At 37.1% G+C, this 18,052-nt stretch overlaps 1 protein-coding gene across 1 annotated transcript; it reads right to left on the reverse strand.

The window, feature by feature from the left end:
* Positions 1 to 388: 388 nt before the first annotated feature.
* Positions 389 to 16,865, reverse strand: NF-YB11 (nuclear factor Y, subunit B11). The gene is made up of 3 exons (XM_028201451.2): positions 16,505 to 16,865; positions 15,732 to 15,850; positions 389 to 814 (listed from the first exon to the last, which is right to left on the reverse strand). The coding sequence occupies exons 1-3, from the start codon at positions 16,675 to 16,677 to the stop codon at positions 654 to 656; spliced, it is 453 nt and encodes a 150-aa protein (XP_028057252.1). The 5' UTR covers positions 16,678 to 16,865; the 3' UTR covers positions 389 to 653.
* Positions 16,866 to 18,052: the final 1,187 nt, after the last annotated feature.

Below are 18,052 nucleotides of genomic sequence, written 5' to 3' on the forward strand. Positions count from 1 at the left end.
TTTATTTCTTTTATTACATGGATTCTAAAGTCCTGGTAGCTCAATCAATCAAAGCCAAAAAGAGACATCTTAGTCAGCCAACCTGAAGCTCTTGATGATGCAAATGTTGAATCTCTATTTTCTCTACAAGATGAAGTCACATCCTCCACCGATTTGAAGTTCAAGTTTGAGAGTGGAGAGAAGATATGGATCAGCACAGCACTTCAGTCTCCTCATCCCCCATTGATGTTTGCTATCTGCCATATTACATCAAGTTCACTCTCAAGCAAACCAAAAGAGAATAGTTCTCTCTCTCTCTCTCTCTCTGTGTACCTATATATATATATATGCATAAAGGAAAGTGGAAGCAAAGCGCACTAATGAAGATAATACATTATGAAAAACACAGTAATGCAAACTATACTTAATTAAAAGTACAACTATCAAATTTGTCAGTAGTAAATACAAGGATGGCTGGGGTACAACCAAATAGTCTCAACTTTGATGAACTCATTCAGGCATCTTCCGCGATAACATCATTACTTACCAAAGTTATCATAAAAGCAACTTCTGAAATGCTCCTGCAGCTAACCGTCAAGCTACCAACTTAAAAAACAGGGATGGTAAGTAAAACAACAGCATATTAACTCCTTTTTTTTCACTTGGCCATCTTTTTAGTCATTAGCAGGAGTATTGTTCTCATCTTCGTTCATTTCATCCCTGTTATCTTGCTTGTCTTCACCTCCGTTTTCCACAGGTGTCACTTTTTCCTTCTTCTTATTTGCTTCCTTTGCCTTGTATGCGGACCTCTTTCCAGCATTCTTCTGCCTGAACTCTGCAAAAAATCAACAAAAAGGTACATCGTCAAACATTTTGAGGAGTATCCCCGGAAATTGTCCTACTAACAGATACAGTGGTTGACTAATTCCAAGCCTTCATTTCCTGGTATCTGTTGTGTTGTCTCTTTATGCAGTGTTTGGTTCACTGGAATGAGCCAGGAATGGTCATTCATCGGAATACACATTTTCATGTTTGGTTCAGTAAAGAGGAAAGGAATTTACATTCAAAATGGAATCACTATTCACCAGTTTAGGAGTATGGACATATTCCATCCATTCCATTCCTGTCTAAAAATCATTCTAGTGAAACAAACACTACCTTATAGTATAGCAGGTTGTTAACGAAATTACCACTCCCATAAACTACAAGATACAGATGACCTCTACAAATACAGTCCATAAGAGGGAAATGACTGTAAGTTTAGAGAAGAGAAAGAGATAGGGAATGAGTGAGACTTCATTCCCTTGTATATTGATAATAATATGTAATTACAGAAGTGCCATAAGACATAAATTATGGGCCAGCCAATTACATCAATCAAGGGAAAATAAAATCAAATAAGAATAAAATATAACAAATATTATTTTCTATTCTAACACTCCCCCTCAAGCTGGTGCGAAGATATCTCTCATGCTCAGCTTGTTGAGAATGTCATGAAATGGTTTGCTCCCTATTCTTTTGGTGAGAACATCTGCTAGTTGATCCCTAGTCTTCACAAATGAAGTATCTATCAATCTCCACATGCTTGATTCTGTCATGTTGAATTTGATTATGAACAATGTTAATTGCCGCCTTATTGTCGCAGTACAATCTCATGGAATCGGTCTGATGGATCCCCAAGTCTCCCAACACTAGTCTAATCCAAAGTAGAAGATGTTGAGAAAACTACGTTTCGGACAAGGTATGGTCATTATAAATTTCTTGTTATGCCATTTGAAGTGACTAATGCCCCTACAACATTTATGAATCTTATGAATTGAATTTTTAAGCCTTACCTTGATGAGTTTGTTGTGGTTTTTATTGATAATATCTTGATATACTCAAAAGGTAGAACTGATCATGAACAACAATTGAGAACTGTTTTGCAAATTCTCAGAGAAAAGAAGATATATGCTAAACTAAAAAAACGTGAATTTTCGTTAGATGAAGTCGTCTTCTTGGGCCATATTATTAACAGAGATGAGATTTCCGTAGACCCACAGAAGATAGAAGCAATTGTGAATTGGCCTGCTCCAACAAATGTAACGGAAGTCCGCAGTTTCATGGGTTTAGCCGAGTACTACAGAAGGTTTGTGAAAGATTTTTTGAGAATAGCCGTACAACTTACCCAACTCACACACAAAGGACAGCCATTTGAATGGATTGATGAAAGAGAATATGCCTTCCAAGAACTGAAAACGAGATTGACTACTGCACCAGTGTTGACTTTGCCCACAGGTACAGAAAACTTTGTAATTTATAGTGATGCATTTTATCAGGGTCTGGGTTGTGTATTTGGACGATAATTATGTTTTTGAATCTATATCTGTTCACCGTAAGAAAATCTGTCCAGCTTACTGCTATAATTTGAAAATTTAAGGCCATAGAGGCGACAGAAATTGAAATTGTCTGTACCATTGTGATCAGCGTGATTTTTAGAGCCTACGGTGAAATTTAATTAAAAATTGATTCGTATCGAAATAATAAGATTAATTAATTGAGGCTCATTAACTTTAATTGAGATTGATTAATTTAATCTAATCACTATATAAATGTGCTTAATACACTTAGGTTCACAGAATGAGCTCAAAAATCTAAAATACACACTCTAGAGAGAGTCGAATTTAGAGAGAGAGAGAGAGAGAGAGAGAGAGCTCATCCTTGAAGAATTTGCAAAGGAATTCAAGAACTAGGTGGATTAGCTCAAGACTTCGCTATATTTGGAAGGATTGGAGCCTCTGGGTGAGTAACCAACCCTTAATTCATGAGTTTAAGCTTGCAATTATATGAATTCCAAGAGAGTGGGTGATCAAGAACAAGATTTGAGTGGTGTATGATGAAATTGAAGTCAATATATCCATGTATGTAAAGAATTGCCATGTATTTGTATAATCTAGCATAAGGCAAGTTAAATATGAATAATTGGGTACCAAATCATACATACATGCACAATTTTGTTGAGCTTCATGACTTTGAGCATCATTTGTACCCAAGGTTGTTAAAATCGGGATCCTAAGTAGGATCGGTGAGAGGGTCTGGTGGATCGGATCGTAGGATCGGATCGAGGATCGTAAGATCCTACTTTCTATTAAAAAAAAAGATAAAAATTAAAATTAAAATGATACATATTAAAAATAAGGTGAAAAATCATAAAATTTACGATCCTACTTGCGATCCTACTTACGATCCTATACGATCCCATACGATCCTACACGATCCCATGTGATCCTACACGATCCTACTTGTGATCCTGTTGTAACATCGATCCTACAACGATCTGGATCGTTTTGGCAAAGTAGGATCGTACGATCCGGATCGCGATTTTAACAACCATGTTTGTACCATTTGAGGTGGAATTAGAGTCCATTCTTTATATGCATACATGATTCATGAAGATATGAGACTTAATTGCATGAGCTTTGGAATTAACAAGAAGAACTTGGAATGATTTGAAACTTGGACCATAATTGTAGCCAATTGGTTTCAAATTACCTATGTTCACATGTTAATCAATGCTTTTCCATGTTTTGGTACCAATTTGTAAGCTTTGGACCTTTGGGAGTGTGTTTTGAATTTTAAACAGAATTTTGGAAATTCTAGAATTCGACATGTTCGCTCGAGCGAAGAAAGCCTCGCTCGAGCGTAAAAATCAAGCTCCCAGAAGTTTTGCAGAGATTTGCACAGTAGCTCGAGCGACAGATCTTGAGCTCGAGCAAACCCTGTTTTGCAATACTCCTCGCTCGAACGGAAAAAGTCTCGCTCGAGCATAAAATTCATACAACTAGTACTTTTACAGAGTTTTGCAAACTGCTTGAGTGACCAAAGCTGAGCTCGAGCGCCCTGTTTCAAAAACTCTTGAAAAGCTATTTTATGTTTCGTTTTCCATTCTCATTCATTTCTAAGCACTTTTAGGCATGCATTAGGCATTGTAAATGAATTAAAGAAATAAGAAAAAGGCCTAAGAGAAATAAACAAGTTAAGAACGGGTTGAATTGCTTGTGACCCTATGTGTTATGAAATGTGTAAAGTCAAGCGCAAGAGCAAATCCATCGATGGAACACTATGAGTAATATCTTAGTAAAGATATTTTCAAGTATGTTAATTTCCAACTGCTACTTCTGTATAAGCTTCATGGATTTGTTGGTTTGAATTATGAATAAGTATTCTATATGCCTAATTTCTGTATAAAGTTCCGTGAAGAGTGAATTGGGCCCGAGGCCGTTTGATATATTTGAATTGGGCCTAAGGCCATTTGATATACTTGATAAGGATATGAATGGGCCTAAGGCCGTCTGAATACGAATACGTTGGCCTAAGGCCATTTGAATATGAATATGATCATGATCGCGAATATAAAATGCGCATAAAAAAATGAATATGAAAATGATGGGCCAGATATGATTGGGCCAGAAGCCGTTTGATACGATGATTGGGCTCGAGGTCATTTGATACGAATGAATTGGGCCCGAGGCCGTTTGATATAAATGAATTGGGCCAAAGGCGTTTAATATGTTTGGGCCTAAGGTTGTTTGATATATTTGATAAGAATATGAATGGACCTAAGGTCGTTTGATGTGTTTGTCAATGACATTACCTATTAGAGAATTCCATTCATATAGCCTCTATACTTCGGTATTATTCACTGGACTTTCGCTCACTCTTATTTATATGTATGTTGGTGAGCAGAGAGATGTCCAACCCCAACCTTAGTGAAGAATGTGAGAGAATTCCAAGTTTTTGTGAAGTCAGCCTGAACGTCTCACGCATAAGACTATGTTTTTGTTCTTTTGTTTTACCCCTTTTGCTACCTTGGTGAATACGTTGGTTCACTTATGTATATAAACTTTTTGTTTGGCTGACTGTATGTCTGAAAGTTCCTAGTTGTACAAGATGTTATAAGATGTTAACTCTGTTTATATGTGTGAGTTATTATGGACTGCTTATGAAATGATTTCGCTTTGTCATGTAAGTACAGCTTTTGGACAAAATTTTTAAGTCTGCTTCCATTTTGGCCCCCTTTATTTCTATTGAGATATCTTTAATCTCGATTGAGGCCGTAGGTAATCTCATGATTACTGGCCGGTTATGAACTTAATCCATAGAGGCAGGTTCGGGACATGACACCCCCCATATCTACTAGATCTCCCCCTTGATCCTCACTTAATTTCTGGCCCGATTTTAGAGGTGTATCACATGGCCTACCTCCAAACATTCCAATTTCCGTTAGCAAGTCAAGTACATACTTCCTCTAGCATATAAAGATGCCATCCTTGGACCACTATTTTAATGCCTAAAAATTACTTCAAATTGCCTAAGTCTTTGATTTCAAACTCCTTGGCTAAATATTCCTTCAACTGAGGGATCTCCTCATCATCATTTCCTGTCAGTACAATAGTATCAACATAGACAATAAGAGTTGTGGTCTTACCATGTAAGGAGTGTTTCACAAATAAAGTGTGATCAGCTTGACTTTGCTTGAACCCATATCGCAGCATAGCTTGAGCAAACCTTTCAAACCAAGCCCTAGGAGACTGTTTTAGCCCATAAAGTGACTTCCGAAGCCTGCACACTTTACGTTTGGACCTAGCATCCTCAAAACTAGGGGGAATATCCATATAGACCTCTTCTTCTAGGTCTCCATGAAGGAAGGCATTCTTCACATCAAATTGATAAAGCGGCCAATTCAAATTTGCTACAAGAGAGAATAGTATTCTCACAGAATTCATCTTAGTAACCGGTGCAGATGTCTCCTAGTAATTTACCCCACAAGTCTATGTAAAGCCCTTAGCAACCAGTCTTACTTTGTACCGTTCTATGGAACTATCTGCTTTGTGTTTCATAGTGTACACCCACTTACACTCAATTGGATTTTTGCCTCGAGGTAACTCCACTAACTCCCATGTGTCATTCTTGTTGAGAGCTCTCATCTCCTCCATCAAGGCTTGTTTCCATTCAGGAATAGAGAGAGCATGCTGAAAATTGTTAGGCAGACTCACAGAAGAAATTCTAGACAGAAAGGTTTTATATGAGGGAGATAGATTAGCATAAGAGACATGATTAGTAATTAGATGCAGAGTACATGACCTAACCCCCTTCCTATTAGCAATGGGAACATCAAGATCTGAGAGCTCAGGAATAGGAGCATTAGAATCAGAATTACCTGGGTAGCGTTTGGTAGAGTTTTAGAATTATAATTTGATAATAGAGTCGTATTTTGAGTTTATGAGTTTTGAAATTATGATTTGAAAAGAAAAAATTTGTTTGGTTATAAGTTTTGAATTGAGTTTTGAATTTTTGATGTGATATATGAAATGAGAAAAGTTGTTTGGTTATGAATTTTAAAAAAAGTTTTCAAAACTTAATAAAAAAACTTGTAACTCATAACCAAACACACAACTCAAAACTCTATTGAAAATTCTATTCAAAATTTATAACCAAACTCTTTTTAAAATTCAATTCAAAAAAATAATTTGTCATTTTGGTCTAAAAAAATAATTTCTATATTTAAAAAAGAACGAATTACACTAATAGTCCCTATAATTTGGGGCTTGTGTCACTGTGGTCCCTGATTTTTCAATTGCGACACATTTGACCTTGAATTTTGAATCATGTTCCAAATAAGGACAATTGAAGATACCATAGCTTAATTTCAAGGGCAAAATCATCAATTTGATAAAATATAAACTAATTTGACAAAAATAAATATCAAAAAAATATTTTTTAATTTTTAAAAATTATTTCTACTCACCATAGATAAAATTATATAAAATTAATAAATCTTTTAGACATTTATTTATTTTTTTACCAAATTAATTTTTTTTATATGTTTGGATAATGATCATATAATGGGTGGTTATTAGGATTTTAATGTGTAATCGATATATTTAATATATGAAATGTTTTTAGTTTTGAATTTTTTGATTAATGGATTGGGTTTAATAATGATATTAAAATTGTCACCATATTTGACTTTTGAAAAAATATCAACTAATTTATAAGATTTTAATGTGTAATCGATATATTTAATATATGAAATGTTTTTAGTTTTGAATTTTTTGATTTAATGGATTGGTTTAATAATGATATTAAAATTGTCACCATATTTGACTTTTGAAAAAATATAAACTAATTTAATGAAAATAAAAACTACTCATTACATGATCATCATCCAAACATATAATAAAAATTAATTTGATAAAAATAAATAAATAAATAAATGTCTACAAGATTTATCAATTTTACATAATTTTATCTTTATAAAAATAATTTTTAAAAATTTAAAAATATTTTTTTGATATTTAATTTTATCAAATTAGTTTATATTTTATCAAATTGACAATTTTGCCCTTGAAATTAAGCAATGATATATTTAATTGTCCTTATTTGAAACAAGATTCAAAATTTAGAGTCAAATGTGTCACAATTGAAAAGTAAGGGATCAAAGTGATACAAGCTCCAAACTATAGAGACCGTAAGTGTAATTCGCCTTTTAAAAAATATCAAAAACAAATATAATTTTTTTTTTTTTTCCCAAATAGCAAGTGGCAATTGGCAATTGAAAAAAAAAAGTACTATTTCGATCAACCTGCCAGACATCCAGGAGGATGTCCGAGCAGACGACCGAGTAAACCAAAAATTCCAAAACTATCTGGTTTGCCGAACATGTTTTCAAAATGTGTTTTGAAATTGATTTGGAATCATGATTTGAAAACTCAAACCAAACATAGCATCAGAATGTAAGAGTGAAATTAATTTTAGAAAGTTAAACCAAACACAGCCCTGGACTCTCAAGAGAAGGGGATGATTCTAGACACTCATCTGGAGAAGAAGTTGGTAGTAGAGGAGGGAAAGTAATCTCTTGCATTTAGGTGACTTTCTGTCTATCTTTGTTTCTGACATAAACTTTGCCTTCTTCCTTTTCCACAACAATTGTTGGCTCAACATCCTCTATCTGTTCAACCACTGGTGGTAGTAGCACAGGAATTTCTTTACACCAAGGCTCCCCCTGAAGGGATAACTATGACAATGAGGTCGGAAAGTAAGATCCAGACTAAAAAAAAATGACATCCATGGAGATAAACCATTTGCGAGATGGAGGATAATAACACTTATAGCCTTTTTGGGTGGCAAAGTAATCCAGGAAAACACACTTAAGAGACTTGGGATCCAATTTACCACAAGTGAGTGAATGATTATGAACAAAACAAACACATCCAAAGGTCTTAGGGGAAATGGAGAACCAAAAGACGTGGATCCGAACAAAACCTGGAGAGGGGTTCGTTTTTGAAGGACTTGGATGGGAAGATGATTAATCAAATAAGAGGCAGTGAGAACCCCATCTCCCCAATATGATCAAGGGACACGCATTTCAAAGGATAAACAACAGGCCACATCAAAGAGATGGCGATTTTTCCGTTCTACAACACCATTTTGTTGAGGAGTATTAGTGCAAAAAGTTTGGTGAATAATGCCATATGTGGCAAAATAATTGGCAAGACCAAAATCAATACATTTCCCTCCATTATTAGAATGCAGAATTTTGATAACCACCCCAAACTGAGTGCAAACCATTCTACGAAAGTTTTGAAACACAGAAAACACTTCACTATTGTCTTTTATTAGATATACCCAAGTGGCCCTAGAATAGTCATCTATGAAAATAGCAAACCATTTTTTACCCTTTAAAGATACAAAACGAGAGGGACCCCATACATCAGAATGGATCAAATAAAATAGAACTGAACTTTTATTAATAGAAGGAGCAAAAGAAGCTGTGTTATTTTCCAAGTTGACACGACTCACATTGAAAATCAAACACATTATTTTTCTCAAAAACAGAAGGAAATAAATGCTTAAGGAGTAAAAAGGAGAGATGTCCTACGCGACGGTGCCACAGCCAAAGATCTTCCTTAGAGGATGATAACTGAATAGATGAATGAGCCAGCTTCTCTGTCTGATCCAGAATGTAGAGACCATGTTCCTCTCTACCACTGTCAATCCTCTTCCTCGTGATAAGATCCTAAAAAAGACTAATTAGGAAAAAAACGTCGCGCTATAATTCAAATCACAAGTAATACGACTCAAAAATAAAAGATTAACACTAAAATTCAGAACATGAAGTACAGAGGATAAAAGAAGGGATGAGGTAGCATGAATTAAACCTTTTCCTGACACGGACAAAATAGTACCATCAACAATACACACTTTTTCCTGACCTAAAGGTGGGTTATACTCTGAGAACAAATGAGAGGAACCAAACATATGGTCAGAAGCACTAGAATCAATAATCCATGGCACAGTAGTATGAGATAGCAATGCACATGTGGAGGAAACCAAGTTACCTGAATTGGCAAATGAAGAAGAGGATGCACCTATGGCAGATGTGGAGGCTCGATGGTTTAGCAAGTAGCAAAGAGCAATCTCAAAATCGGAGGCAGATAACCCCGAAACATTAGCAGCCGGTAAGACAACTGGAGATGAAAGTGATGGCTCAACCGTGTCTGAAAGATGTGCCCGAGCATTGGCCCCTCGACCTCTAGATTGACCAGACCGACTCCCTCGAGTACCAAGACGGTCTCCTCGGTCACCAGAAGGAGTCCCATGCAACTTCCAACAAGTCTCTCTTGTGTGGCAATGTTTACGGTAGTAGTCACAGAAAAGCTGATCCTTCTCAGAAGAAGGTCGAGAACCACGAGTCACACATTGGCCATCTCGAGGGGGTGCAGCAACCAAGGCAGAGCGATCAGTAGTGGCATGAGGAAGCATAGTAGAGCTTCAACTTTTCTCATTTTGCACAAAAGCAAAGGCTTCCTGGAGAGATGGAAGCACGTCTATGCCAAGTACTCTAATCCAAACAGGATCATACTCCACATTCAGGCCTTCCAAGAACTTGAAGACCCGTCCTTTCTCCACAAACTTCTGGTAACCAGTAGAATTAGTGGGACATACAGGCTTGTAATCCTGAAAGTGATCAAGTCGCTTCCACCCATTGCTAAGGAAGGTAAAATACTAAAAGATAGTCATTTCACCTTGTCCCGACCTCTCAATGGAGCGACGTAACTCGAAAGCCTGTGAAAAGTTCCCTTTCCTAGAAAAAGTAGTAGTTATGGCCTCCCAGATATCCTGAGCAATGTCCATAGACAAGTAGTCCTCTCCAATCTCCAGAACCATAAAATATATCAACCAGCCCATAATCAGAGAATTGGTGATATCCTACTAATCATAACGAGGGTCTGTGATACTGGGTGCATGTACCCTCCCATCAACATATCCAATCTTCCCTTTGCTTTTCAAGAAAATAGTCAGACTTTGCAACCACGCTAGGTAATTCTGACTATTGAATAGAGAGGCAATGATTTTAAGGCCAGTGTTGAGGTTATCAGTCATAGTAGAAGGGATAATAGAACTTTTGTCCTGAGATGGTTGAGAGGTAGTAGATTCACTAGTCAAATCTGCAATGGACACTACTAGCTATTGCCAATTACAAACCCGGAAGATGAGTAGAAAAACAAGCACAACAGTAACTATAAAAGCATAGAGAATTAAGAATTCAGTTTTTTTTTTTTTGGTACTGTTTTACATCACCAGAAGACTTCTGAGGGGAAGAGACTACCCCAGGCTACCCTAGAAGGGTTGCCGAACTCGACCAAACCAGCAAGAAGGCTAGTCGGCCACCATGGAACCCTTGGCAATGGCTAGAGAAGCCTGCCGAGGGAGAGAGAAGCTTGGGTGAGGGCTGTCAGGAGGAAAGCAAGGGCTGGGAGGCCTGGGTGAAGGCTATCTAAGGGAGAGAAGGGGCTGGTAGACCTAAGTAGAAGTTGTCGAGGTTAGAAGAAGGAGAGATGAGGTTGTGGGGTTGTCAAAAGGCTGTCGAGTGGCTGAGTGGAGGCTGTCGTATGATATACAGGAGAGAGATCACCTATGGTGATGGGTAACAAAGAAGAAGAGATGGCTAGGGCATGGCTCTGATACCATGTAAGTTTAGAGGAAAGAAAGAGAGAGGGAATGAGTGAGACCTCATCCCCTTTTAAATTGATAATAATGCGTAATTACAGGAGTGCCATAAGGCATAACTTATGGGCTAGCCCATTACATCAATGAAGGGAAAATAAAATCAGAATAAAATATAACAAATATTATTTCCTATTATAACAATAACAAATATCAAAGTCGATGGAATGCACAAACAAGCAACAACGGAGACCGGTTAAGCTAGCAAGTAATAGTAGTAGTAGTAGTTTGTAAAAGAATATAAATGGAATTATCAAGGAAGAAAACAGATCCTCCTAAGCCCACTAAACTTAACTGCCAGAAGTGAATAAATAGACGAGAGAAGTAAGAACGATGGAACGGGGCAATGCTAAGCAAAATCAAATTTTAGAAGAACTTCAACATTTACAGAATCCTCGTTCTCAACATCATCTTGATCTGATTTATGATTTAACCTAGGAAAATTATTTACATCCAAGTTAAGAACTTCATTCCTCTCACTATTCACAGTATGTTCATGTAAATCCCCCATGCATCAATTAGTTGTAACTTACGCCCTTCTAGATACTGTTGAGAGCAAAAAGCTGTGCAGCAAACAAAATCGAATCTGAACCCACTAACCTGCCTAATTAATTATACAGAAAGGTTTGGGTCAAACCATTATCTGATTTTAACCTAATAAAAAACAAGGAAATCGTTATTTTAATATACTACAAATATTCTCAATATATTAGAGAAATGACAGTTTGGTATCGGGATGAGTGCCTGATAAATAAGTTATGCTCAGGATCACATTTAAGGATCACGTTTAAGCCATGGAAAGCAGAGGAAATCCATCACACTGCCAGTTTTGATGAATGCAAAGGCAACTGACTAACAGCTATTGTATGTTTTCAACATAATTTCTTGGATAAAAGTCATTTGTCACAAAACTGTTTTTCTTTTCAGTGAATTTATAAACCAAAGAGCACAAAAACATTTACAAAACATGACAGTAGCATACCGTCTTCACAAGCAACAAATCCCCTTCCAAATCTGCAACCAAATTATGACATGGCCAAAATTACAACTTCCATGTTTGGCACTCAACACAACAAGACGCGTTTCCAGTGCTTCTAGCATAGACTATAGTTCAAAGTCACAGGCACAGACCAGTAGCTTCTATGCCCAGTTCACTAATATTAATATATGTAATCATTGCTAAATGTCCTCGTGTTCCATTTGCTCCATCATGGTAAATAGTAACTGCCAAGATGAGTCTAGTAACCAATCTGATTGAAGGTTTTGCAAGTTATTACCAACCCACTCTAAATTCTGTTGCCAATGCCATGACCCTTTTCACCAAGGAATTTCACCATTTCCTAACATGTACTACAATTGAAATGCAAACAGACAACCAAAAAACAAATGATTGTGAACTTCCATTGAAAACACAACTTACAATATAAAAATATCCCCAGTTCTGCATAGCTTCTCTTGCAGTTTCTTCCAAAGATTTGGACAATCTCTACGCAATGGGGAAGCATTGGAAACATGCTACACACCATATCAAAATTTAAAAAATCTGCCTGCAATGATTTGAATCTCTTGAGAAATTTTATGGATGAGTTCCACAAAATCCTTCCATTAGCTGACAGTTTCGACACCAGTTGAAGCCACGAAATTGGTTTCCCACTGTGGGTACACCTATCCAAATCTTCAGCATGTCACTCTAGTATGATGTCATCATCTCCACATACTAGAGACCCATATGTCGTTAGGGATGGCAATTTGAACCCGGCCCGACAAGGATCCGATCCCCCGACCCCGATTGGAACGGGTTTTCCCGAAAATTATCCCCATAGGGTCGAGGATGGTATTAAAAATTGAATCCCCGACGGTTTTCGGGCGGGGGACGGGGATAGGTTCCCCTGCCCCTGCCTCGGCCCCAGCCCCGAATTATCCCCGAATATTCTATATATATATATATGTCTAAGTCAGTGCCTGTCTCACACACTTACATTCATTTCTCTCAAGTCTAAGCCTCTAACTCTCCCCCCCCCCTCTCTCTCTCTCTCTCTACGCAGCACCGATCTCCTACCTCTCATCACCGCGGATCTCCCTCCTCTCATTACCGCCGATCGCCGTCGTCCCTCCATCACCGCCGTTCCTCCTCCCCATCGCCGTTGTCCCTCCTCTCCATCACGACAATCTGCGCAGCTGCTTCATCACCGCTATCCCTCCTCCCATCATCGCCGTTGTCCCTCCTCTCCATCACGACAATCTGCGCAGCTGCTTCATCACCGCTATCCCTCCTCCCATCATCGTCAGAGTTTTGTCCCTCCGCCGTCGTCTCTCTCTCTCTCTCTGAATGTGTTGGACTTTTTATTTTTTATTTCTTACATTTTGAGCTCAGATCTGTTCGTCTCTCTCTCTGAATGGGTGTTGTTGATGATGATGATGAACAGATGATTGTTGTTGTTGATGAATATATATTGTTGTTGTTGTTATTGTTGTTGATGAATATATATACATTTTGAGCTCAAATCTTTTTTTTTTTTTTTTATTTTGGCCGGAGAATTTTCGGGGTCGGGGAAACCTAATCCTCGTTAGGGGGCCAGGGGAGGGGGCGGTAATAGGCTCCCCGTTGGGGATCGAGGTCAAGGGCGGGGAAATTTCTACCATCGAGGATCGGGGATGGGGAGGGTGGTCCCGGGCCCTGCCCCGGCCCGTTGCCATTCCTATATGTTGGCCTCGTAAGGTGACATATGGATTGGTCACATCTCTCTACATGCTCCCCGTCCAGAGTTAAGCCATGTCAGTTGAGGCTAACATAAGCAATGCCTTAGCCTTGAGCCTAAGAGCATGAGGACATCCTCCACATGCACATCATCCACTCACCCAGGCACACACAACACATCCTTCAACTAGGCCAGTTGAGGTTAATGTAAGCAATGCCTCTTAAGTTTTTTGCTGAATATGAGTCCTTACAGCCCTTTTAACAGGCTGGGTTATTCTACTACATTTTACCTTTCATTCTCCATATTTTATGCTTTTGTACTTCAAAACCCCTAAATCTTTCTAAAAAATAAAAATCCTTGTTCTCTCTACAATATTTAGCCTACATATTTGACTTTGTTCACCTGTTTCTACTATCATAAGAAATCTTCAGAAGCATTAAGTGAGAGGTTTGAAAAGCGTTTGCTGATTTGGGTATATTGGCTCTGTTGAGATGAGAATTTGAATTATTTAGTAGTAAAAACATTATTATTGACTTATTCATTTCTTGAAATTAGAGAGATTTGGTTTGTTTGAGAATGATTGATAAGAAGAAACAAGGTATATTAAAAGAAATGTGGTGCCTTACATGGGACCATTGTACTCCTGTTATAACAATAGAATGCACATGAAATACAATTATTGTGAGGACTATTGAGATGGGGCAATTTGAATGAAAATAAAACTCGTGGTAATGTTGCCCCATGTAGTCAATTTAGTGGTTAACACCAAAGAGGATAATATTAGTCTTTCACAATAATGGATTTTTTCTGAACTATTAAATTCATTGATGAGTTTTCATATCCTTTCATTGGATTGTTCACTTAATGCTCTAGTTTAATGCCTTTTATGATTGTTCATTTGTTATTTTTTATTTTGTAATGTGGTTGCTCAAAGTATTATCACAAAACAACCATAGATATGTAGGATTGCACTACCACATAACATGTTTATCCATGGTCTCGAAATTGTCTAATCTAGAGATTACCTTCATACATGTCCAAGACATAACTAGGTAAGATTCTACGTTCATTTGTTAATTTTTTTTATTCTACTTATGCATATATATGGCAAAAGATTTAAATAGATTGCATTGAAGCCGCTATTTAAAAAAACCTAAAATTTTCATTCTTTCAACATTACTCATACCAGCCCTAATATGTATGATATAGAGATCTCCTCTTATTGTTTATTGTATTTGTGCCTCCTTTTTTTTTTTCTTTTTTTTTTTTTTTTTGACATTATGTTGTTTGTGCTTCATTTGTTTTCCCATCACCCTTAAAATGGTGAATACAAGGTTATCAATTCTGAGATTTGGTTACAACTATCTTATTAAAAGCTTCAAAACTAAATGAATAGAGAGATCGAGGACGGGATGAGGGAGAATACCAAACCCCTTGAGAGGCAAAAATGGAGGCTTGAATTATTCCCTGTTGGAGATCAAGCCAGAGATGGAGAAATATAACATAATCGCGAATTGGGGACGGGTAAGTGAAATCAAACCCCACCCCAAGCCTTGTTGCCACCCTTATATTATTCTCTCTCTTTTCTCCCCCTATAACACTTGTGCCAAATAAGAATTTTAAGCACCATTGAATCATCATGATGAATCTCATATGGGTAAAAGTTAGCAACACGAGATTATAAAGTTAATCTTCTATATAGGGTTTACCATATGGTTAGTCTGAATATGCACTTCCAACAAGTTATGACTTATCTTATTGATTTTTGTAAATGAAATATATATTTCATTGTCCTTCAACTCCAATGCAACAAAATAAACATAATGTTTATCAGTTGTACTTGGGTGTCACAAAGAATTATCTCTAGTTATTAAAATAAATAAATAAAACAGAGAGAGTCAAAATTTGATTTACACATCTACTGTGTCAGCAATGTCATGAAGGACATAAAGTTGGTCATATGGCTAAGAAGGAAAACAACTAAATTTATTCAAACTCACAGACCTTCAAGAGAGGCTTTTAGAGGCCCAACAAACTCAGGGAACTCTATTTCTTCAAGTGCTTTAAATACATCGTCTGCATTGATGGTTTGTCGCTTAGACTCCTTACATATATCATTTGCCCTGCACATTGACATCTTTCAATGAAATGTTTTGCACAATGCCAATAATATTAAAAAACAATTCCTCTTAGTCACCTTGTAACCCTTTTCCCATTCCTTAATATTTTCAAGATCAAAAAAAAGATTGATTATTCATGTCGAGTTCAACTATGGCTTCTTCCCCCCCACCCCCCCTTTTTTTCTTTGGGGGGGGGGGGGGAAGGAGATAGTTGCCCTTAATACACAGTGGATTGAGATTGTTGATTTAGCATTTCCTTCTTTTATGACTTTGTGCTGTTAGTGTATAGTGTGATAAAAAATAATAATAAATAAATAAAAAGGAGTCTTCAATGCCTACCAAAAAATAAAATAAAGTTCAAACTATCAAATCCATGTTCAAACTGTCATAATTAAGGGCTATTACATTCCAATTTAGAGCCTAAAAGCAAATACAACTTCAAACTATCAAGTCCAAAGAAAAAAATGTACAAATATTCCCAAATCAACAACCAAACACACACAAATCTTAAGGAATTCACGAATCAAACAATATCACACAATGTAAAAATTTAAAATTTAGACTAGCCCTAGTTTTTCAGTAGAAAGTGTCAATTTGTGCAGACGAATTTGAAATTTCTTCATAAATATTGCACAGAGAGAGAGAGAGATTGTGTACGTGGCAGATAGGTAGTGGATGAAGATTCGGGCGCTCTCGGAGAAAGCCTGAAGAGCTTCTCGGAAGACAGAAATGTCGCCATCGTTGGACAACTGAGAGAGCTTCTCCTTCACCACCCTGCGCACGATAGCCTTGGGCAGCTCCTCCGTCTCCGCCACTACTTTCTCCGCCATCTCTATCTCTCTCTCTCTCTCTCTAGCTTGTTCTGTTCTGCGCAACGATTTCACAGTGTCGTAACAGAGAGAGCGCCTCGTTTTCTAGGTTTCTTTCCCGCCATTGACAGACCTGTCAAATTAAAGTAGGCCCAATTGAGTTGAAGTGAGCCCACGTTCTTCTAATGGGTTTTTGTGTGCCGCGGGTTATAGCAAGGGGATAGTTAAAAAAAAAAAAAAAAAACTTGGTAGACATTTTATTTTACTCAACGTAATTTTAATTTTAAGTTTCAATTAGTTGGTTGTTGGACTAGTTACTTTATCATTTTATTTTTTTTACAGTCGTGATAGAGGCCTCGAATTCGAGGATTCGAATTTGGCTCGAATCCGAGCAGCCCCCAAAACGACGTCGTTTTGGGGGTTTTTTTGGTTTTTTTTTTTCTTTTCTTCTTCCTCGTTCGAACAGAACCAGAGGGGAGGGGAAGAAGAGAGAGAGGGAGAGAGGAGGAGAAGAAGAGAGAGAGGAAGGGAGAAGAAGAGGGAGCCGCCGATGGGCCGGACTGGAGGGGGCCATAATCACCGGGGAGGAGGAGGTGGAGGCGGAGGCGGAGGCGACGGCGGTGCAGCTGCTGCGACGAGCTGGATCGGGCGACGATCGGACGGCTGGCGAGCTCGACAAGCTACGACGGCAAGTCTTCGGCGAATCCAGACCCCCTCCCCTCCTCTTCGTCTCTCTCTTCTTCCCTTCCCCTCCCCTTCCCTCTCCTCCCCTCCCCTCTGGTTCTGCGAAGAAGAAGAAGAAAAAAAAAAAAAAATGATTTCGAGGCAAATTCGAGGCCTGAATCATTTTTCTTTTTTTTATAGTTATCATTGAAGATTTTTAAAGGCTCTCAAAACAAATATGTATGTATATATTTTGGATTTTTGTATATTATATATTAGATTTGAGATTTTATATATTTTATATATGTATATGTATATGTAGCAATTTTATATATTCTTTCAATTTTATTTGATGAATTACAGAATAATTTATTTTGTATTTTGTATTTTTTTCTCTTCATTCTACAGGTATTATATGTTTGTATGGGCAAATTTATTGTTATTGCAAATTTATATTAGTAAAATATTAACAATTAGTATTTTTTGTTTTAAAAATTAATTAAGCTAGTTTGAATGATTAGCTAAAATAAAGAGTGTGGTTGGAGAACACAATAGCTAAAGAAATTAAGTAAAATAAAGAGCATACTTTTTTCGTACTTTGGCTAGTGAAAAGTACAAAGTATGATTGGAGTTGCTCTTACTAATCAGTTTGTTTGGCTCTGATTTTCAAAAAAAAAAAAAAAAAAATTATTTTTTTATTTTAATATTTTTAATGAATTTGTTTAATATTTTA

Source organism: Camellia sinensis, chromosome 14, assembly GCF_055761805.1.
Source record: "Camellia sinensis isolate YWXY chromosome 14, ASM5576180v1, whole genome shotgun sequence".
NCBI lineage: Eukaryota > Viridiplantae > Streptophyta > Magnoliopsida > Ericales > Theaceae > Camellia > Camellia sinensis.